Source organism: Erithacus rubecula (genome assembly GCF_903797595.1).
Source record: "Erithacus rubecula genome assembly, chromosome: 3".
NCBI lineage: Eukaryota > Metazoa > Chordata > Aves > Passeriformes > Muscicapidae > Erithacus > Erithacus rubecula.
The window spans coordinates 60,663,321-60,686,951 of NC_136689.1; the positions used below are offsets into that span (position 1 = coordinate 60,663,321).

The window sequence follows — 23,631 nt, forward strand, 5'->3', positions numbered from 1 at the left end:
CCATGGCAGCACAAGAACTGCCAGGTTTCCTTCTGAAATCCATAAAGTGTTTGTTAGACTCAGTCTGTGACAGATGACATTTTATTAGCCTCCCCTCACCTATGCCATTCTGGTCTCCTCTAAAAACAGATGTTAATCTTTTGCACTGTTCTTTCACAGTTGGCCTAATCCAGTCTGCTCTAAGTTTTCCTCTGAAAAGGAGGGTTCTGCTCTTGCCTTCCTAGCTTGCTCATGCTTTCATGTGACCATAAGGGTAGTGAGAACACTCGTGTCTCTTCAGTTGATCAAATGATGCAACCTCCCTGCAGGCACATTGTGAATATTTCAGACAGGGAGCAAGGTAAGACTGCTTTTCTCAGCTTTAACCCAGCTAAATATTAGGGGAAACACAAGCCCATTATTTTCCACTTTGACCTATCCTGCAACAGGATGCCAAAAGAAACAACTACACAGTGCATGGTTCAAGTGTCCCACTGCCCTAGGTCTCAAGGTACAGACTCATTCAATTTAGAAGGAATATTAAATCATGACAATACAGAATCACAGAAGTGATTACATGGAATTGACCTCAGGAGACTCCTAAGCCCTGCTGTGAGTAGAGGCAGGAAAACTTCCAAGTCAGATGTGTTTGCCCAAGGCCTGAGCAAACAAACTGTCAGTCTAGTTCGGGGAGGCTAGAAAAGAATTCAAACCACATCCTTTTTTTCCAAACCTACTTTGTGTTTGCCAATGTAAGAAAATAGAACACCAGCTTCAAGAACACCTATCTCAATAATCTCTTACTTCATGCTACCCTCTCTTTTCCTTATCACATTTCTAGCCATCATAGAAACTTTATTCTTCTTTGAGCTTTAGCCCTTCCAAGTTCCTGCTCCCCTCAGCACAATTCCAAGATCTCTTCCCAAGCCCCCACTCCTTCACTAATGCAGAAGCAACTTTTTTCTTCTTTCTTTACACTTTGTATCTTTCTTTGCTCAGTAAACTACATTAAGTAACTGAAATGGATATTCCATAAGAATTTTTAACTCCACCCACTCCTGACATCTTCAAATTCAAAAACTATCTTGCAGTGTTGCATAATACTACAATTTACTGTATGAGTTTAAGGGACTTAATTTTAGCTCAGCTTTTTTAATTTATAGCTTTAGCCCAACTATGAATGACTCCAGATTGGGAATCCAAAAGACACTGTTCTCCCACTTATGGTCAAAACAATATGCAACCAGTGTAAGGTTTTAGTGGAGGCTGGGTGCTCCCCCTACAGCAGCAAGAAATTTTAAGCTATATCCCTTCTCCATTATCTTCAGTTCTCTTATTATCTATTACTTTATGACCATCAAGCACTATTTGTGGATGCAGTAATGGAGTTAACGCAGATCCTGTGGAGTGAGATGCTGTAAGATGAATCCTCCCAAATTCACAAGGAATATTAGTGAAAACGACACAGAAGAAATTTCATAGACTCTCAAACTATCAAAAGAACTACTCAAATCCTTTGCTCCTGATGTGAAGAGAGTTTCCTAATCACACCAGACTTAAAGACATAACGCTGTCATGAAAGGCAGCACTTCTCCATACCCAGGCTGTGTCCATTCTTGGTGTAGAAGCAGGTGTTATTGATAAGGTTGACACAACAACCAATGACATCGCCTGTAGTAAACGTTGGGCCGTAAGGTTGGCCTGTTCCAGAGGAACAGAATGAGTGTCCATCATCTCCATGGTAACCATATGAATGTTTATCCCAACCTAATGAACAAAAGCATTCACAAGTTATTAATTTCCTTTATTACTAAATAAATTAAAGACTGTGCTAAGTTGGTATACTCTAGCCAGGTTAATACAGTTAATTACTATGCTCAGCTTTCTGCTTTCTAATATTTCTTATCTAGGAAAGCCGCTGTGTAATCTTTAAAATGACAAATCTTTTATCAAAACAGCTGAATAAGTAATTTGTAGTGTACAACAGGTAATGCAAATTCAGATAATGCATTTTTCTCTTTATGCAAACATATACTACTACCAACACCAAAAATATAATCAGCTACAATGCTGAAAATGAAAAAGCTATATACAGATCTGACATGTCCCAGTAAGGCAGTGAAGATTCTCCTGTTCTCCCTTTCATTTCGCAAAACTATTGCTACCATATGTCATAATCAGATTCTTCCTGGCTAAAAACCAAACAGGCATCTCTGGGGAAACATATTTCTTGTCCTGATTATTCTCAATGATTATTCAGCAGCAAGCAGCCTCTGAATAATAACAGGATTTCCAGACTAAAGTGTAACTAGCTATGCTGCCCCTGAAAATAAAAATAAATTTTAAATTAAAGGAAAAAAAATCAGCAATACAGGTGAAAATCACAGCCAAGAGCAAACCATTATGCATGCAAATATGGTGCTGATTTTGCAGGTGAAGAAGCTGTAGAATCTTTAAGAAGCTGCATACTATTACACTACTCAATGCAAGCAATTTTGGTCTGTGCTATTTTATAAATACCCATCTACACTCCCTGCAATTCAATACTGAACCTCTTCTGTCATGCTGCTGCCTAACAAGTTAATTTGGAAGTACTTTCCACACTTAGACCCTTAATCTTTATCATCAGTGGCTTCAGCTGGTACCATATTAAGCACCTCTCAGTAAATTAAAGACAACCCCAAATTATTGCAGTTACACTGATTAGTAGTATCTTTGATAATTATAGCATCCTAAATCATACTCAAACTTAATGCCACCCACTAATAATTCATCAGCCTTAGGTGGGCTCACAGTGTAACGGGGACTTGCAGTCATCATATGAATCTCTACCAGAGCATTTGGGTAAGAAAGGTAAAAGCAAGAAAAAGCAGATGCTCAAAGGTCAATTCAACATGGTTTTATATTTTGATAATTTCAAGGAAGTCAGTCAGTTGGTTTTGGGTGGATATTTTTTACACATTTAAAGATCTGTTAAAAATCCAGTCTTTTATGTATACACACATAAAACTTTCTTAAGTACTACTCAGATATACTATAAATAATTGTTAACTAGACAGTGTCCCTGATCATGCAGGTCAGTGGAATAATCAAAACTTAAAACTAGGCTACACAGTCTTACTATGAAGGCTGGAAAAATAAAGGTACAGAAAGTGACAGAAGGAGAGCTCCCTCCATGTTTGAGATGAGAAAGTTTGTATCATAGCAGCACATCTTAGCATCATTGCTAGAAATCCAGCAAACGGAGCACGGAAATCTACAGCTTTCTTTTTATCAGGATACAGGATGAAAATTTTAAAATTAGCTTCGTTGCTAAAAAGTATCTGCATAATGTTATAAATAACAGTAAGAGCTGACAGAAGTAGTACAGGAGCAAATGTACAGTAAAAGTTGAACTTTTCAGCTGCAAGTGTTATGTAACTCCAGTAACAGATACAACACAGAGGTGTCATGCTACACTCCATTGCTTACCAAAGCTGAAGCATATTTTAAAAAACAATGTAAGTAACTGAAACATACCTGGTAGTCTGTTCATGTTCACACCCTGTGCCGAAAGCCCAATTCCCATGTAACTAAAAATGAAAAAACAAAAGAAATGCATCTGTCTCTCACAAAAATACATATATATATGTAGAACACTGCCAAGAAACACAATGCTGACTAATCATCTGCCAGTTAAGTTACTGAGAGGTCATTTAATAGTGGCATTAGAACTAGGGATTCCCAGCATATATGGTTTAATATGGACGTATCCTGTCTCCACAGGAGGTAAGGACAACTTTCTTTTATTTTTGGCATCCTGGGTTTTTGATGAAAAATAATGGTATTAGCTAAAATGTTTAAAGCATGAACAAAGGAAGTCAAAGGTCACCACTTATTTTGGAAGCCATGGGGTACATCCATACACATACCAATTTCATCATCTTAAACATACCTAATGATGTTTTTGAAGACACACTGGAATGAAAAATTTTATAAAATACATGCAACACTGCGTTATTTTAGCAGCCAAAGGTGTCCTTGCACAGCATTTATGAAAAGATCACATTGAAACCTCAAAGGCCTGGATTGTAGAGCAGAATGTTAACATGAGAAATTTACCAGCAATGGCACTTAGCTGTTTGCAATCTGATGGCAAACTAAAGAGCAGGAAATATTTGTACTATACTATCCAGAAATCTGAAATAAAGTCCAAAAGTCAGCTTTACAAAAATGTGGTTTCAATAAAGTCAGTGTCCAGTACAATTGTTAACAATAGCAAATACTGGAAAGCAGAAATGAAGATTTTCCTACATAACACTATTAGAAGTTAGCAAAATCAATTTTGTTTGTTTCTCAAGCAAAACTAATGCCATTACCAAGACAACAGGAATATAAAAAGAGAAACTACAAAATTAAAAGCTAGGCTTTCACCACTGTCCCTTGCCCAAAATAAAGCAACTTCCCTCTTACAACTAAAGCAAGCATCCAAAAATCACCTAAACCTACATCTCCTAGTTATTAAATCATTCAAAGTATTTTGACACTAGTTCACACCAGTTAAAAAAAAATTTGCTATAAACCATAAACTGTATGAAAACAAAATATCCACTTGTGGCAATCTGAAAACAGTTTAAGTCAACAAACATGACCTTAGTATTCCCATCTCATAAAATAATTTTTTTAAGCAACTATTGCACTTGGAAGTGCTATTTAAAAAGGTTTTGACAGAGAATGAAACTGAGCAGGACATCTCAGAAGTGATATGCTGAATTGTGTATGGGGGTTTCTGTTTTTTCTATGGATCACTTCCAACAGTCATCTTACCTGATTCTATGTTTGATACTTACAAAGCCCTTCCTCTGACAATTTTTAATGTATAATAGTGCCATCTTCCTCTCCCTCAAACACACCAGCCTGAAATGGAACCTCAGAACCATATATAGCAGATATTACATTTAAAAACACTGAAGAGCTGAAGAAAAGGGCAACAAACAAAAGGATCAGTCTTTGCTGCAGTGTTGAATACATTACTGAGGCACCACTGCAGCAGCAAATTGAACAAACCAATTATAAATGAAAGCAACAAGTGGAAACCCCTTGATTTTGTCTTAAATAATAAAGGCAGAGTTGTTATTAGCAAAGTCTGGGGTCTAACACATGAAGGATACTCATGTAAAGACTGAAAATCTCTTGTTCATTAAAGAAAGGATGTTTAATTTTAAAAACAAGTTTAGATAACTTGAACTCCACTGACTGCAGAAAGCCTTCGAATGCAAGTCATATTAAAAATGCAATCAAGGTTTGGTTTCAGTATTTTTATAGTAACAAGACTAAGGTTACACAAGAATGTAAAATACTAGACAGATTGTCATTGTCTAGGCAACATTTTGATACCACCACTGTTTTCTTCCTCAGATATCCTAACTTCCAAGCCTCCTCAGTAACAGCTTTAAACACAGATACACTGTATTTAATGCAGCTGGGAACAAGGAATCTTTACCCATTGGTAATGACTGGAAAGCACTAGCCACCAACACCATCCCAGGAAGAAAATGGATGTTCAACAATATGTATTTTTCCCTGGGTTCATTTACAACTACTCAAAATGTTAACACCATTTCATGAAGGACACTTGCTATTAAAAGAAACTGAAATTAAATAAAAACATTCAAAATAATTAATACATTTACTATAGATATTTTTCACAAGGCAAAAGGAATGTCTACAACTTATGGTTTGAAGTGAGCGAAATTAAAGGCTCATCAATTAATCTAATTTATTATTTTTTATAGTTGATAGATAGGTAATCTCATGTTCAGATAGATTCATACACTATAAATTGAGGGGGAAAAAGAGTACCATGACAAACAGGCATTAAATGCTTTAAAATTTATTTACTGGAGTTGCACTTATGCCAAACCACTACATGTAACTTTCTTACCTCACACCTGCAACCTTCACAGACTCCAATCGATTTTTTAGCTTGTTTTTTTAAGACACTTAACTATTGTTTAGGTTAAGAGTCAGGGTCTGCAAAAAGACTTGCTTCAGTGGGAGGAAGTACATAAATTGCTGTCCTGTTTGCTGCTTCAAGTTCACGTTTCGTGCACATCAAGATCAGGAGAAGAAAAGTGGCAGAGCTACATATTTAAGTTTTCCTCCCTTAGTCTATGACAAAAATGATGGGCAGCACAAGCAGCAGCCCAGGTGCAATGCTGGCCCAGAATGTTCTAAGTCAGCCCATGATGCACTTCTTGCTGTCCTGTCACATTAATAGGTTTGGTCTAGGAGACCAAAGTGAACCTGTTCTTCCTGTATGTAGCTGTGTCAGGCCATAAGAGCTGCCCTTGAGAAGTGGAGGTGTCAGCACCACGAAGCAGCACCCTCAGTCCTGTAGCACCTTCCAAAAATGGACCTGTCACAGCGTGGCTTCAGAGAGCAGAGAGGGTGAACAATGGTGTGGTTCTGATGCACCTCCCTCGGTACCTGAGGACTATCCTCCACCTCTGCTCCCTACCCAGACACACCTTGGCTGCTGCAGTGGCAGGACCCTTTACCCAGGCAAATGGCACCAAGTGGCCAGGTGCCTGCTTATTAAGCAGCCCGTCCTTCTGAGCAATTTCAGTCACCCTGGCTGCTACTCAGCACCTCATTAACATGCTCGACAGGAGCTCATAAAATAACGAACAACCACTCATGGAAGACTTGAAATCAACCCATGAGAGACTGAAATAAGAGACTATAGCTGGAAAACAATTTAAAGTACAGCCAAATTGGTACTAAGGACCAAGAAGGCAAGTGTATTTTACAAAGTTTTGGTTTTTCACTTCAAATTGTATTTATTCTTGTTCCAGTCCAGTTCAATTAAGATATAGGTTACCATTTTAGTGTCTCAGTATATTTTCTAGTTTACATTTCACAAGTCATATAGAAACTTAAGGAACACCACAAAACTACAGAATTCAAAATCCGCTGAAGATTCAATTTTTTTACCATAAAGTAGAAGAGGAAATGTTAAAAAAAAAAAAAAAAAAAAAAAAAAAGCCCTATGATAGCTACCTTTTTCCTGTAACACATACTAAAAAGCCTAGGATTCTCTGCAGAGAAATATTTACGAAGCAGAAAGCTCACAATAACTATTTTCTCCTCAAGTATCTTTCTAGTCAAAGAGCTAAATTTACATTTTTGCTGTAGACTAAAGTTTCTACTTGGATGCCTGAATAGACTAATTGTGAGAAATAAAAACAGCCAGAGCCAAATAGAAGAAAAAAACAACAGTAAGAGATGGCACAGAACTGCAGATGCTAAAAGACTGAGAAATTTAAAAAATGCAGAGATACAACTCTGAGTTTTTATTTGTAACTGTTCCATTTGATCTTGTAGCCCCCATGTTGAAGGTATATGAAAGTTCTTTCAATATGAAAGCTGATTAAAATCAAAGCTCAGATTAATTATATCCTATCCTGCTCACTCCCTAAAGAGAAATCTCAAAAACTATACTGAACCACAAACACCTCAGAAAGGCTGAAGATAAATTCAAGTACTAATCGCTACTCTAGCAAAAAAAAAAAAAAAAAAAAGAAAAAAAAAATCCATATTGTATTTATAAAGACAACTAAAATAATTTAGCAGATATTTACATACTAGTATGTAATAGCCTCCTTAGTACAGAAATTTCACCTGCTATCTGCAAAGAGTCAAATTCCTTCAGACTCCACTGGTCCTACATATGTGCCTACATATAAAGGTATTATAACCCAAGGAACTGCTACATGAGGCTTCAAAAAACAACTCATTTGGTGTTGCAGAAAGTAGGTAATCAACGTGGTACCTTATTCCCTACGTGCTATACATTTAAAGGAAGCAACTTCAACCATACAGTGTTAACACCTACGTTACCATAATATCTGTAGGGAATCTAATACAAAGCACTAACAGATGTTTACAGCCATAAATAAGGCAAGTGAAAACACCCTAATGTTTTGAATGCATTGATTACTAAGGAAAGTAGAAGTACACTGAAAAAACCATAAGCTATATAACAGGTATATTTTGTTTTATCATTATGTTTGTATCTTGGAAAGAAGGCAAAGACAAAACTGCATCATCTGTAGGAATTTAAAGACTCCATAAACTTCTATAGGGCCCTCCCAACTCAATTGCAATGACATAAAAAGTTTGAATAAAGTTATCCTATAGTTTTCTGCACTGCCTTCACTGACACTGAGACCAGAAATAAAGCACATTAAAAAGGTACCTACATGTATCTTTAATATAATTACTCTGCACTAAAATTTTGTAGAAATGTGCCAGTTCAAGATCCTTATTGTCTGCACAGTCACAATAAGAAATGAGATGTTAATCTATTTAAATGTTTCAAAATATGCCATAGACAGCTTGAGTCTTTCATTTAAAATTGAAAACAAGTTTAATTTTATGGAGTATTTCCAAGGAAACAGTATTTTGAACATGATAAACCCAGGTTTCAGATTAATGCAGTTCTGCATGGAGAGGAAAAACCAAAAATAGATCAGGCAGTCATTTTGCATAGTGCTTGAAACTGTTACTCTTGTAGCATTTTGCTTGTGATTGCTCTAATGTTTCTAGAAGAATTCTCATTTACTGACATCCCTCCCACTTTGAGGTTTCACCATTTCATCTTTTCCCCAAGCACTAGAGCTTTTTCGGGGACCATACTGTCAGAAAAGAATAGTTGCAAAAAAAAATAATATAATGCAAGTGTAGGCTACAGTAAAGTTATCATCTATACACTATATTTATATTAATGAGCTTCTGAAGAAAGAATTAAAAGATTTCTCAAGAAGCTAAGACCAAGAAATTAAATATATTCTCTTGACTCTCTTTTTAAATTACAATTTTTAATTCCTAGTATACATCAACAAAGAAAAAATAATTTTGTCACAATTCCAATATTTCTGACTAGCTAAACACAAACCTCAAACAGTCTTACTACACGTTTAGTTAATGTTCATTTCTGTCAATGTCTGCTTTCATACACTCAGGTAAAAATTAATTACTGCTACAGTTTAAGAAAAGATACACTTGCTGATTCATGACCTGATCTCTTCTTGCAGCTGCTACAATTCAAATGAAGACACTAATGAAAGAAGGATACTTCAGATCTTATCAGATTCTACTCTATACACAAGTACTCTGCTAATAATGCTGCAAGGCCTAGTTATATGTAAATAGAGACTGAGTGAAGTTGTGCAGGTTGCTTTAACAAATGCCTGGTTTTTTAACAAATAGCTGCTGGAGACATATTAAACTGTAAAAACAGGTCTTGGAACTGCATAAAATTTTCAGAAGACACTAGAAATGTACAGAACAAATACAAAGCAACCAGCAACTGACAATGTTATATACTTTGCTTATTGGTTTATGCTTCTGTTGAACAAAAAAAGGTATACTGGGCACTGAAAGAAAAGCCAACTTACTTCAACACAAACAACTTGTAATACAAAAGTATAGTTTGCGTTTGAAGAGCTACACATACCTTCACTAGAAGACAACAAAGCATTTGTATTTCACAAACATGACTCAAACACTCTAAAACAGTTCAGTCTCCACCACAGGCATAGGTGTCATGAAAACTCAAACTTAATTCTCATGGTATTTTTGTTTTGGATAGTTTTTCCTTTTTTGCTTCACCACCTACTTCATCTCATACACAACACATACTACACAAGATACTGCCAAAACAACAGATGACTGATTGTACATCCAGTGTTAAAAACCAGCCATAGTGTAACAAGCATCTAAAGCCTTATTAACACTGCTTCACCAAAAACATGCTTGTTACTTGCATGAATTTACATTTTATTTTGGTGCATAACATTTAGCAGAACTTACACGTGTGCTATGAAGCCTGGCCATGAAGATCTGCATCAGCACCACCACCCCGCAGACTAAACAACCCTGCTCACAGAAGTGCAAGCTCAGTGCTATCTGCTAAAAGAATACAGCCTTTCTAAACTTATTTTCATTGATTTTTCTGAATGGCTTATCACTCCCAATCCTTGTTTTCATTCTTCTTAAAAAAAAAAAAAAAAAAAAAAAAAAATTGGAAGTGTTCCAAGCCAGGTTGGATGGAGTGTTGAGCAACCTGGTCTAGTGGAAGGTGTCCCTGCCCTTGGTGGTGGGGTTAGAACTGGATGATCTTTAAGGTCTGTTCCAACCCAAACCGTTCTGTGTTTCTATGATTTTGCACTTTATGCTTAAAATGCAAAATTTTTACGCAGCTTTTAGCTGCTCTAAAAGCACTGAAGACCATCTAGAATTAGATGGCATTACTATTATTTGCCCATTCTAACTAATTGTATTTACAAATCAAGGATAAAAGTATTCTTCCCAGAAGTTCATTTTCCCTAGGAAAGAAACAGGTTTCTCCTGGTGAAAGACAAAAAACCAAAAGGCTGTATTTAAACTAAAATTAATGGGTATAAGCTTGTACTGTAACCAAAAGTAGCAAACCCAGTCCCCTTGTTCCAGATTCTGCTTCCTGCTCCTAGTTTCACCCTCTTTTGCTGTCATAGCTACTCATGAAACGATACAAACAGCCATACTGGGGAACAAAACTGAATGAAAATAAACTCACTCTGGAGGTCAGCTTTTGGAAAATGAGTTATCCAATCAGGTTTACCATAAAGCTGACACAAACAGTCACAAACCGGGAAAAGGGACATGAACTCAATGAGTGTTCAGAGACTGCTTCTTCTCAAGGCCAAAATTTTGATTTAAGTTGACTGGACACTTCAACAGAGATGCAGACATAACTTACTGTTAGTTAATAGTCCCCTTCCTACCATGCTTTCCAATCATCACCTTGGTACTGCTCCCCATACACCCATTACCCTTCTACCGTTACTGTCTCCAATCACTCACATAACCATCCACAATGTTCCACACGAGCCAAAAGCAAAAGAGAGGATAAAAGGAGAATATATATAAATAGAGGCCCATAGGCTACAAAAGACAACATGAAACTAAGAAAGAAAACTGAAGAAATAAAGAACAACAGGAAATATTTACAAAGCAATATGACAGTTGGTTAGAACTTTCAGCAAGAATTCAAAAATATTTAGGATAATTATTTCACGTATCTGTACGGTAGCAGCACATTAGGACTTCTTGTGTCAAACACCCTACAAATACCAAGACAGATTTTGAATGATATTTTGACCTTATTACTTTTACTCAACTTAATTCTCACTTCTCTTTTTCTCATCCAGTACCATCAGTTACTGTCTCTATCATACCACGTGGAGGTATCAAAAAGCAACTTCACTGTTCATCTGCTCTGCAACACTAATTTCCATATCCAGTTCTTCCTTCCTAGAAAACCTGTTTTTTCACACTTTCTTCAGTGTGTTCATAATGCTCTCCAAGTTGGTCACAAACTTCTGCAAAATTAACATATTACACACCTTCAAATTTCCATTCAAGCCAGTTACGCATATAGACATGTTAAAAAATTTAATTGCCTAGGTCATTAGAGGGACAAAACCAATGCTGTGCTCAAACACAGACAGCCACAAGGAGCCATACTCTATCCACACCCTAAACAAAAAAGAGCTGTGCTTCTTCAGAGAAGAGTCATTTTTGCCCTGCTACTTTCAGATATGCAAGATTAGATTCCAGGAGCAGCACTTTCAAGTGCTACAGTAGCATGAAAAATGGATCTCCTACAGCAGGTTTTTAGTAAAGGTTTTTTGATTATTTCAGGCAAGTCATGCTAAGAAGAGCATACAAGCAAAAATGCTGTTAGACATATCCCTTTAATATAGTACATGGACTAAATACTTTAAGCTGGGTTTATTAAAAAAAAATAAATAGATGTAGTAAGGGCTACTACCAAAGGGAACTCCAAACAAACATCACTAAATTATCCACTGACATTTATGAAAGTTGGAAGCTGTACTTCAGCTTACAGATAGATATCTCAGTTGCCTTGGGTAGTCCAGGATTTACTTTAAACAGCACTATAAAATGCAGCTCTACTGCTTCCACAGCTAGGCTTAGACCTTGAGAACACATGATTTTGCAAGTAAGGCATTTTAGCTAATTGACCCTATTAGTTACATGATGGTCTTCTACAGACATGGTCCTCCTAATCCCATTACTAGATGACAAAAAGAAAAAAAAATGGTAAAAATGTACCTGGAGCAAGCTAGGTGAAACACAACAGGCAGTGAAAAAGAACTAATAAATCCAAACAGACACAAACTGGTTTCTATTTCCCTGCATTAAATTCCCCAGCTTACTTATTACAGAAAAATTTATTAGTTTGAATGCAAGGTAACAGTGAACTGTAAGAGATTCATCCTGCATCTCATCAAAGCCCTCCTGGACCTGTGAACAGCATCTAGAGATACACATTTAACAGGCAGTGAGATGTCACATGTTGACTCCTGGTCTTTATCAGCCAAGCGACATTTGGCTTTAGCTGTGTGTACAGTATTTCCCAGCTTCCATACTATCTTATACAATGAAAAAAAATTAACACCTCAGCTCATTATGCAGTTAATGTTTCATAAACTGACACTAAATGAAGATCACAAGGCTGAAGCAAGGATGAGGCAGTATTTACATAAAAAATGGAGGGGCACTTTTTTCAGTAATCTCAGCAGGCAACTTCAGTCGTAGCTATATACACCTCACAAGTAACCATTTAAACACAAAACCTTGTAAAACTTTCCTTTGATGTTTTCCCACTTTTTCAGGATTGCTTTGAGTGGTCTACTGAATTTGAAATTACGAAAATCCAACACAAAGTATCCAAGGGGAAGTGTTAGAAGACCAATGTAAAACAGCACACCCACATATGTGGACACTTTTTGAAACCCATCACTTCAAAAAAGCTACCTTCCAAACTAAGTAGGCAGAAACCTATTTCAAGAAGAGACACACCACTAGCAAGTCACAGTAAGAAGCTCTCCTTAACCCACAACAGCAGGATAATTTTTTAAAAAATATTCCTAAAATTAAAAAAAAAAGTCAAAACCAGAAAACCAAGAAACTCATACACACCCCCCCCAAAAAATAAAGTGTCCCTAAAATTGGCAGCAGAACATCACTTGAAAAACTAATTTCTACCACCTCAATTTACTAATAACTAGGTCTTTACAGTGCAACAAAAGTAGCTATGGATGTACATTTTTCATAACAAAGAACTCTCCCAGGAATAACTTCTGAGAACAGAAATAACAAACTCCTAAATGTCCCTACAAAGCTGCAGCCCTACTGAGAGGCTATTCTTTCAAAACCATGCAATACTATAAGGAAAACAAAGAAGTTTTAATACTCTTTCTGACTTACAGAAGTCTTACAGGACTCTGGGAAAATGAAAGGAACAAACTGTAGCAAGACAAAGAAAAGACAAAGGTACTGAATTTCATCCACAATTCTTTTGTCCCTAAAATTATTTTCACAACAGGCCATAAGCACCTGCAACGTGCTGGAACACAGTACCTGGAACAGGGACAGCCAGTCCTGACTAGAACCTTGAAGCAGAATAGGAGAATGTACTACAGCACATCAGAAAGCAGTCATACAGTGTATCAGAATTAACACACATCCTCTACCAAAAGCAGTGAAAGACGAAAATCTTTGCTCTAGCAAAGATTTCATTAGCACTTCAAGACTTTTCCAGGTGAGATTCTATCTGCCTCAGCAGACTTAGAAGCATGTATCATTAGTGCTTCAACAAATTCAAAATTCAGATGGATTATGGGAAGCAGCAGCTTCTTACTCATCAATTCTTGTTCTTTCCATTGGGTGACAAATTCCCAGGCACTTATTCAGAATATTCTCATTTGCTCTTATTACTGTTCATCAGTAAGTAGCCTTAATAATAATTTTCTGTTTCAAAATTGATATGATATCCATGAAAAGATCACACTGAGGAAATAAGTTGGTCTGCCACACACCCTAAGAAATTCATGAAAGTCTGTAAATCCATATAGCCAAAGCCCAACTCCTTTAAAGCTAACAGCAGGGTCAAACAGGTCATTCAAACCCTAACTTTTTTGTCAAGAAAAAATAAGGTGATGTTTGGGTATTTATTGTGTACACTCATTTGTGGACATTAAATACCACAATCAACTCTGTTAAAAGAATCAGATATAAGTGCAACTTCTCAGGAATAAGGAGTCAAGCTATATAAAGTGGTAAAATATAAAATTAATTTTTGATACCAAATATGCTGTTGATTGAAAGATGATGTGAGGCAGTATTTCAACAAATAATTAATTAATAATGCACTCTGCTTACCCATCTCTTCCCTTACTGACAATTTTAACTTCGAAATAGTATATGCCACAGGCCGCAGGTATAGGATGTGTAGCTCGAACAGAAGCAGCATCTTTTGGAGTTTTTCCATGACCTGAAAAACAAGAACATTCAAAATACACAAAAAATGTGTTTTAGTTAACTGCAGAAGGTGACTCCAAGGTATACATTCCAACTACTCAAAACAAAAAGCTTATGCAATGAGCAAACAACATGCAATATTCTAATCAAACTGATTTTTATGCTGGAGTATTTTGTTTTAACATTACATTTGCATTGTGAGCACCCATATTGCAACTAAGGATGCTAAAATAACTCCTGGATATAGTAATCCAGAAAGGTCCTACAATTATTTGAAGGGAAATCAGGAAAAAGTTTCACCATTCTAAGTACTGTGATTGACAAAAGGCCACCTGTGTTTAAAAGAACTGTACAATCTCTCAAACGCAGAGATTATTCATTTTTATAGACTGAAAACATGACATAAGAATTTCATCTAGTGCTTAGTACTTCTGAGTCTACAAGTTACTGAAGACACTTCAATTCTAACGTCCTCCAGAATAAACATCAGTCATTATATACAATGTACTACTCATAATTAATTTCCACATTCTGAATGTTGTTTCAGAACAGCATTAAGCCTTACAGCCTGCAAGTGAGCTCACACAGCTCCTACTCCTTTTTCTCATTAGGCTCACTATACATTAGATCTGCCACAATAATGCCCCATTTCAGCTCTTGTCTACTCTCAGGATTTTCAATCTAAACCCAAAAGCCACATGCACTCTACTAAGACTAATCTTCTCAATGTGTCATTCCTTTCACAGCCCTTTCCAAAGGCAACTTGGAAGCAGGCTTTTGACCAGGTGACTTGTTTTAGCAACAACCTGCTCAAGCAAGCCACAGTGTCTCCCAGGTACACTCACATTCCTCAACTTTTGTGTGGCAGTCATGCATGGGACCACCAGATATAGTTCAAAAAGATTTAGCAAACAAGATGGAAAGTATACTGGATTGTGGCAAGAGGTAAGGTAATTCAGTAAGATGGAAACCAGAAACAGACTGTCATTGCCATAAGAATAATTCACACAGATCCCATGCCTACTCTTCATGTGGATCTGTAGTATGACAAAAGGATCTGCCTGTTTTGAGTGTGCTGTACAAATCACTTGTGCTGCAGCACTCCAGCTGTCATTTCCAGTCCAGACAGGGAGGCCTACTGCACCTGCATAGCAATTGATCTGCATATGCAAAAATCCCACAACCAAACACACTTCTTCCAGGGCCATGAACACTAGCACATTATGCTCAGGCTCAGATTAATCATGTTTCAGGTGCAGCAAGTCAGGTCACACAGCAAAGAAGAAACTGCAGGAGAATGACAGTGTAGGCAGGCAGAAAGATCAGGCCCAGCTGGCCCACAGTACAAAACCTCTAAGGGCAGAGGGTCAGGGACTGACCTGTACAGAATCTCTGAGCACAGTGCTCCCTTGTTCATGGAACTGTCAGTGCTTATCAGCCTGCAGAGCCAGGACTCACCAGCTCCTAACCAATGGCACGTGCTCAGCGAGGGACAACTCTCACCACGGCCACAGCAGCAATCAAACTTTACTAGTGCATCACAAATTCTTCACTCACTGACATTAGGTTTAACATCCCATGTTTTCTCTGATGTTAATGGCTCACCCCAGTGTGCTACTATGTAAAGACAAGTGGTCAACCACCTTACTTTTCTGAGTGCAAATACATTGCTTGCTTCAGTGTGTTGCTGGTACTACTAAACATTTTTTTTTTGTATAGAGATCTTTCGATCACTTCACAGGTTTGACAATGTTAAGCTTGCTGCCTATCTTTTGCATGTTGATTTCTGATGTATCACATGAGGAAAAACAATAATTTACTCCTCCATACACAATATGTTTTATTTTTCACTAATTTTAAGTTATTTCCTCAGGCTGTGACAACAAGCATAATAACCAAGTATATAATCTTAGCACTTCCATGGGTTTGCTTGGTTTTCAAATGCTAGTACATCACTATTTAGCTATTAAAGATTATTATGCCTAAGTATGTAGAAATCCTTCAGCTAAAAGGGCAGAACACTGAGCTCCCTTAAGTTCAAAAAAGTAAAATTAAACAATGCACTGGAGGAAGGAAAAATACTTTCTTTTTTAAACATCTTCAGGTTTTTACTTTAAAATAGACTGCAAAGAAGTTCCCTTGGTTACTCTAGGTACTTGACAATCTGTGTAGTTTCAGTCTGAGTCATTCTCCTTATTTGGGAAAGTCTTCCACATAGAAAAGACTAAAGCAGTAGGAACCAGCCAAATATTACTGAAAATGTAAATCTATTACCCAGCAGACTTAGCTTCGTGAAATCACAATCTAAGTGTTTGGAAACAATACCTATTTAAGGTATTCTTAGCACCTCTTCCTGCAACTCTCCTTCTCCCACCTCCTCCCCAATCCAGGCAGTTATTTGCAAGGACATTCCAGGAACCAGATTGATTAGCTGATCAGGGTTTAAGAAACCTACCAGATTTTTTTAAGCAGCAGATCAGTTCCCTGATCCAGTTCACAACACAGTCACACACAGCTGTCACACTGCAAATAAGAGGTCAACATAGGGGCAGAAGTAACAGGATACCTTACCAGTATTGCCAAACACTTCATGTGGTGAAGCAACATGCTTGGGGAAGTCAGTGCCCAAAACTACTTTCATCCCATTAAAACAGAAGACACCCTAAATTTAGAACTGCTGTCCTTTTAACATAATCTCCTATGAATCCCATTTTACTGCTTGAGCATACTGCTTTTATTTATACTTACATGCAATTAATATGTCTAAGAGAAGGCTCAACATCATCCAGTTAACTACTTTCCAATATTTCAAGTATATCTACACTGTCTGAACGTGGTAGTTGAGTCTTTCAGTACCATCAAGCTAAATTATGTGTGGTCATGAGATTCTTGTTTATCAGCCTGCTTTAAAACAAGGAAGAGGCTCTTAACTGAACAGTTATCTGAAATGCAAAATTTCATACCACAGGCTACTATTGATGTTAGTGTTTAAGAGGACACTGGGCAAGCTTCTAGAACAGCAGTTAACTGAGACACTGCCTTGAGTTCAGAATGTCCTTCAGCTTAAAATGGCTGGAAGCTGAGAGGGGAAACACACATAAACCGTTTATGCCCAACATGTTTTCAGATTTCTTTCCTCAGCAATTGTGATCACTGTCACCAATGGGACTCTTGAGCTGAGTGGCCCATTAACTTTGATGTCTTGTACTGCTGACACATTCTTTGGTAACCTGAATCCTCACTTCCTCACTTGTGAATAAAAAAGAACTTTGACACCCAACTCTGAACTTCAGAATCAGAGGTTCCAAACACCTGAAGTAGATCACACAGATACTGCCCAATGTTTCCTCAAAACAGACCCTTTCACAGTCACAAGCTATAGGTTGAGCATGTAAAAGAACACTTTTGAAGTATGCAATATTTAACACTAAAGATTTTCAGCATTATGAAGAGAACTCTGCAAACAGATGCACTGGGGGCAGAGAAGGGAAAACACATCCACGAATCTTGAATTTTACACTGTAAACCAGATCATAGGTAAGTTCAATTACTAGAACTGTCTTCACTTGGGCTTTCATTAGAAGTGTTTGACAACCATGAGTTGACCATGTTTTATTTCATTTTTTAAGTATTCATACTAATGATTTTTACTACAAGCTGTATCACTACTCCTTAAGCAAAATAATTTAAATTATTTTACTTGACAAAAAAGCTAATTCCGATAAAAACCATGTTCAAAGAAGTCAACTCTGCTTTCAAAAAAGATAATCTTTGAACATAAAACTAAGTCTATAATGCATATACACCAAATATCCCAAAAGAAGTCTAAGGGAGCACCTACCTAGACAAAAGTAAGCGTGCTTATCCAGTTTAAATCCTTAAATTAAGTTTACATAAGCTGAACTGCAGTTATTTCCAACAGGTGGTTCAATGACTTGCTCACACTGCCAAAAATAAAATAATCAAAGCCTAATCTTCTGTTGAATTCATTAGGAAAGTTTCACTGAGACAAGAATGGAACAGGCTGCCCAGGGAAGTGGTTGAGTCACCATCCCTGGAGGTATTTACAAAACCTGTAGATGTGGCACTTGGGGACACGGTTTAGTCGAGGACTCAGCAGTTTGTGGTGGGACTCAGTGTTCCTAGAGCTCTTTTGCAAACTAAATTATTCTATAATTCTAAGAAAAAAAAAAATCAAAAGACACAAACTTCTCCCCCAGTTTAAAAAATAAGCAAGACATCTCAGAACTACAAGGCAGTCCAAAACAGGCAAACTGTACTGAATGTACCCTGAGTGCTTTCTGCCAGAAATATTGACACCATCCTTGTAACACTGAGTGACAACACAGAACTATTAGCAGAGAATTCTCTTCATTTTCCAACAGAAAATGGATTGCATAGTTTGCACTGAAGAATAGTTTGGTTTTGGTTTTTTGTTTTGCACTACAGACAGTTCAAAGGCAACTGCACTGTAAATAAATGTCTGGCTAAGATTCCCTGGCCTGTGATACATTCACAGTTCATGCAATAGCAGCTTACTCAAAATTGCATAACTTTTTTCAGCTTTTTGGACAACTGTCATAAGATTAACTTAAGTGAAGTTTCTGCAGGAGTTTCCATGATTCCAAAATCACAAATTATTTTGTCTGTTTACCTAATTCTGTATATAGTTTCTTCAATGGTTATAAAACTGCACTGAGTCTGTTTTTATCTCCTTACACTACATAGTATAGATCACTATCTGCTGGAAACCTAACCTGTCTAGTGGACCTTTCATATCACATACAGCATTTATGAATTTCCTGTTTTTCAACAGGATCCATGTGTCAATTCTGAATATTTTAGAAACATGTAGGAATATTTCAGAAATGTGTAGGAATATTTTAAAATATGTCTTGCCTTACTAGCTATGTAATTTTGTGTAGTAACTGCTTTATATGCAGCATGTACTTATGCTTTTTTTACCACTTACCTACAGCTCAGAGCTGTAAAAATTATAATTAAGTGAAATGACATCAATTCTTTCCTGATACAGTTTTTCATTGTCTCCCTTACAAAGATACACTGCAAACAACAGGTAGTAAGACAGTGTTAGCTTTCCATCAGCTTGCACAGTTAACTGGCAGCAACACAAAAACGTATGTCTGCCCATATGAAAACCAAAAATACTCTAGGTATAATCTTTCCTATTTACAGTATCACTGATGCCATTGTCTATGTATTTCACATCAAGTTTTTGACAAAGCTATCCAATCTACCAAACAAAAACATCTCCCCATGTAAGTTTTCCTTTCCAAGTCACACTGATTTTGAGAGCCTGAACATAAAAGCACTGACTCTCGTGTTTTGTTGACCTTAACAAAATTTAAAGAGCTTTTATCCTGATGCTAGACTACATTGCTTTTTTTTTTAAAACCTTCACCATTACATCAATGTCTAGTTTTGTGGTAGTTTTCATTTTTAAGCACTCTGTAGAATATTGCAAAAATCTTCAGGTCCAGAAAGGCAGTACACAAAACATCCCAGCTGCAGTGGGTAGAAAGAGATACCTACTGCACTTCATGTTCCCATACAACTTGTCCACTGGTAGGCAAGAAAACATAAGGAATCTTCAGAAATTACAACGAGAGGACCATCATTCCTCTCGCGAGCCAATAAAACAAAAATATCACTGCTCGCAATACGTCAACGCACTAAAATTATGAAGCTAACTATATGAAAAATTACTGATTTTTTTCAATATCCCAAACACATCCAAGGTGAAGGCAAAGAACTCTTGTTAACACTTTCTACCTCCTATCAGTCACAGAAGAAAATTACTCCAGGAAAACAGTTCTATAGCCAGAAATCTACAGAGGCAGAAGAGAAAATTAAGTGTAAAGGCCACCTATACTACAGTAATAGAAAACAGGAAGAATTGCTTAGGTTACTATTTTTGTTCAGTAATATAGTAATTCTTTATGACTGCTCAATATATAATCCATATTTCCTTTCAACAAAAACATCCAACATGCTTCCACTATTACTCAGTAATTTCAGAAGCAGTGAAAGCACCAATATTACAAAAGAAGATACTGTGAGCACTTTGAGAACTGATTTGTAGAAACACTATTTCACAGTGCTAAGCACATTCTTACTTCCCATCTTCCCTTACTCTCCTCATTGAACCTCCTCATTTTCTTCCCTTTTATTGTATTCTTAGGGCTAAAGGATGCAGGAGGGAGAAACACAGGAGATGTTTAGCAGTTTGTCCTCTGGTTCTCAGGCAGAAATGCTGTGATACCATTCACTGCTAAGCCCAGTTAGCAATTCCAGGTGCCAGGCTGGTAACACAAACATGGAGTTGTCCTAACATCCACCTTCATTAAATTACCCAGAAGAAAAGATGGGCCACTTAAGGAGCCATTTACTACCATCTGCTCTTAGGAAGAAGAAAAGCACAGACATGTTATATTGGCACCTTTCCTTTTCAGAGTCCTCTGGGCTAACCTAGGAACTCTTCAACCTTCAGCACTTACCATTGTTTAAGAGCTAAAGTAAAGGTATTTCATTCTTATAACCTACTAACTGTGCTTTATGACTCCTGTAATTTCTTGGAGGTAATGATTTTCTTTAACACCATCGCAAAGAAGGTAAGTGAGGAAAAATAGTGATAGCACAAAAAAAGCTTGAAAAATATACTTTTACAATAAGACTGAAGGATCAGAGGTTCGACCTCTAAATTCCAGCTCATGAGAAAAAGAAGTTTGCCAAAGCAAAACAAACCAGAAGAAGGACTTGATAGCCACTAAGCTGTGATCATCTTAAAAAAAAAAAAAAAAAAAAAAAAAAAAAAAAGACCAAAACCAAACAACTCACCACCACTAAGCACCAGAAAATACAAAATGTTTCTAAAAATACAAGGTCATAAAACACTGAACAAAAGCCAGGAAATTCAGAGCTGAGTATTAAATTACACATCCTTAAATCACTCAGTGCCTCCCAGAAACCTGCTCTATAGTCATCAAGCTCATTTATTATCTTTGTACGGTGCATTAAACTTAGCATTTTTAACAGAGTATTTTGGGTGTAATAATAAAAACCTCTCTATTAAAAAAAAAAAGTCTCCCAGAGTACATTTAATCCTTTCACGGCAGCCAAATCCTGCCATGTGTTTGTGTTGCCGTTTTCCTCCTCTGATTAAACAGTAACATGTTTATCGAGATTTCCCTTGAATTTCTCCACTGCAAACTCTGAGAAAGGGTAATTGCAGGGCTGTTTTTTTCCCCTCCCACTACGTTCATTTGACTACAGACTGACAAAAGATCCAGTTCTTCACAGCCAACTCAGAAGTGGCTTTGAATCCACAACACTTCTACTTTAGGACTTTGGGCCTAGAACACCAGATGTGTCTGTGTTTTTTCAGGTCAGAGTGCAGGCTTCTGTTTCCAGGTTTTATGACATTTCATAACAATCAACACAAGTTTTTCTTATAATGCCTCTCACTGATATTATTTTTTAACACAAAAACATACTCTGTTTTTTACCTTTTATTTGAAAATCTGTAACTTTAACTGTGAAATGTCTAGGAAGAAAGTTTTAGTCATCTTTATTAATTTAAGCTGTATGGTCGTTCCTTCCCTCAAATCACTCTGTACAATAGTTAGGCAAGACTATTAGCAGTGACTTTAAAGTCTTTTTTCACAGTTTAAAAATAAACCGTGTTTTTCTCAGTGCTCTCCCCTCCCGTCATTTCCGTGTTCAATAGCTTAACGCTTGCTGCTCTTAACTCCATTTAACCCTTGCTCTTCTCGGGAGGGAAAAAAAAAAAAAAAAAAAAAAAAAGCAGCCACTTCTTTTTCTCGCTCATTACCATAAACAGGACACGTCATGCCGAGCGTCCTTTATTCTCCTGCCTCCGACCCAAACGTCCTGGCGATACCTGAATCCACGGAGGAAGTCTCGGAGTTTACATAATGCCCACTCCAGAATCACAAGGAGGCGGGGGCGGCCCCTTGTGTCCCCCCCCCCGCCGCTTTCCCCGCACGGCGACAGAAACGGCGGGGGGAGGGGAAAGGAGAGAAAAATAAACCTGAAATAAGGGAAAACAAGCCCCTTATCTCGACGCTGCGGGGGGAAATTTAGGGGATCGGAAAAGAGGGAAGGAGGAGGGAGAGGAGCGTGTGTTATTTCCTGTTATTGTTACTCCTGTGCCCGCGGCTCGACGGAGGGGTCGGGCAGCCCCCGGCCCCGGGGGGACAGGGGGTGTCGCGGCGGCCCGGGCCGCCCCTCCTCACCTTTGTAGTGCACCCGCAGGTTGTTCTGCGAGAGGCCGATGTAACTGAATTTGTCCTTCGGGCTCCAGGAGCGGGGCAGCGGCGTCTCCTGCTCGTCCACGGCCGGGTAGAGCCTCTTCAGCCGCCGCTTCAGCTCCTTCTCCTGCTCGTTCAGGGCCGGGTCTCCGTGCGGGAAGGGCGCCGGGGCGCTGGTGCCGCTCCCCGCCGGCAGGCCCAGCGCGGCGCCGGCACCGCCGCCCCCCGCGGCCGCGGGCCCGCTGCTGCCGGCCGTGCTGGCGGCGGGTGGCGGCGGCGCCGCGGTGGCCGGAGGCGGCGGCGGCGGGTGGAGCAGGAGCGCGGCGGCCGGAGCGGGGCCGGGGCTGGCGGCGGCCGAGGGGATCCCCGGCGCCGGCGGGGGAACGGCGGCCGCCAAGGAGAGCTGCGGCGACGGCGGCTGTTGTTGTTGCTGCTGCTGCTGTTGCCCGGACATCCCGGCTCCGGCCTCCTCCTGCTCCTCCGCCGCCACCTCCCGCGGCGGTCGCGACTGTCACCGGACGGGCCCGGGGGCGGAGCGACGGGCAGGCCCGGGGCCGTGCGGAGCGCGGGTCACCCCCACAACCGGAGCGGCTCGGAAGAAGACGGGGGGCGGGGTGGGGGAGGGTTGGCGATGACGGCGGCCGGTGGAGGCGCCCGATGGGAGCGAGGGGCGTCGCGGGGCGCGGCGGGGCCGGGGGCGAGGCGGGCGGAGCGGCGGCGGCGGCGGCGCCGGGCGGAAGCGGGAGGCGGGCGGGGAGCGGGCGCCGCGGCGGCGGGGCTGGCTCGGCCCCCGGCCCCTCCTCCGCTCGGGGGCGCGCCCGGCGCGCACACGCTCCGCCCGGTCCTCGGCGCGCCCCCGCCGCCGCGCGCCCCCGCGTCAGCTGAGCCCGCGGCCCCGCCCCGCCTCCTCCCCGCGCGCGCGGCGGGGCGGGGCCTCCGCCCCTCGGCGGGCGCGAGGCGCGCAGGGAGGGAGGCGGCCCGGCAGAGG

At 39.2% G+C, this 23,631-nt stretch overlaps 1 protein-coding gene across 5 annotated transcripts in view; it reads right to left on the reverse strand.

Annotated features, from left to right (window-relative positions):
• RANBP9 (RAN binding protein 9) overlaps positions 1-23,411 on the reverse strand; it is a 38,839-nt gene extending 15,428 nt beyond the window's left edge. For 2 of the 5 annotated variants that reach the window (XM_079302082.1, XM_079302080.1), the window contains exons 1-4: positions 22,629-23,408; positions 14,254-14,365; positions 3,499-3,551; positions 1,579-1,746 (exon numbers count right to left, since the gene is read on the reverse strand). In XM_079302082.1, coding sequence (XP_079158208.1) covers positions 1,579-1,746; positions 3,499-3,551; positions 14,254-14,365; positions 22,629-23,097 — 802 coding nt within the window. In that variant the 5' untranslated portion in view covers positions 23,098-23,408. Of the gene's footprint in view, positions 1-1,578; positions 1,747-3,498; positions 3,552-14,253; positions 14,366-22,628 lie in introns of all 5 variants that reach the window. The other 3 variants (XM_079302081.1, XM_079302079.1, XM_079302083.1) reach the window with 3 other exon arrangements.
• Between the last annotated feature and the right edge of the window lie 220 nt (positions 23,412-23,631).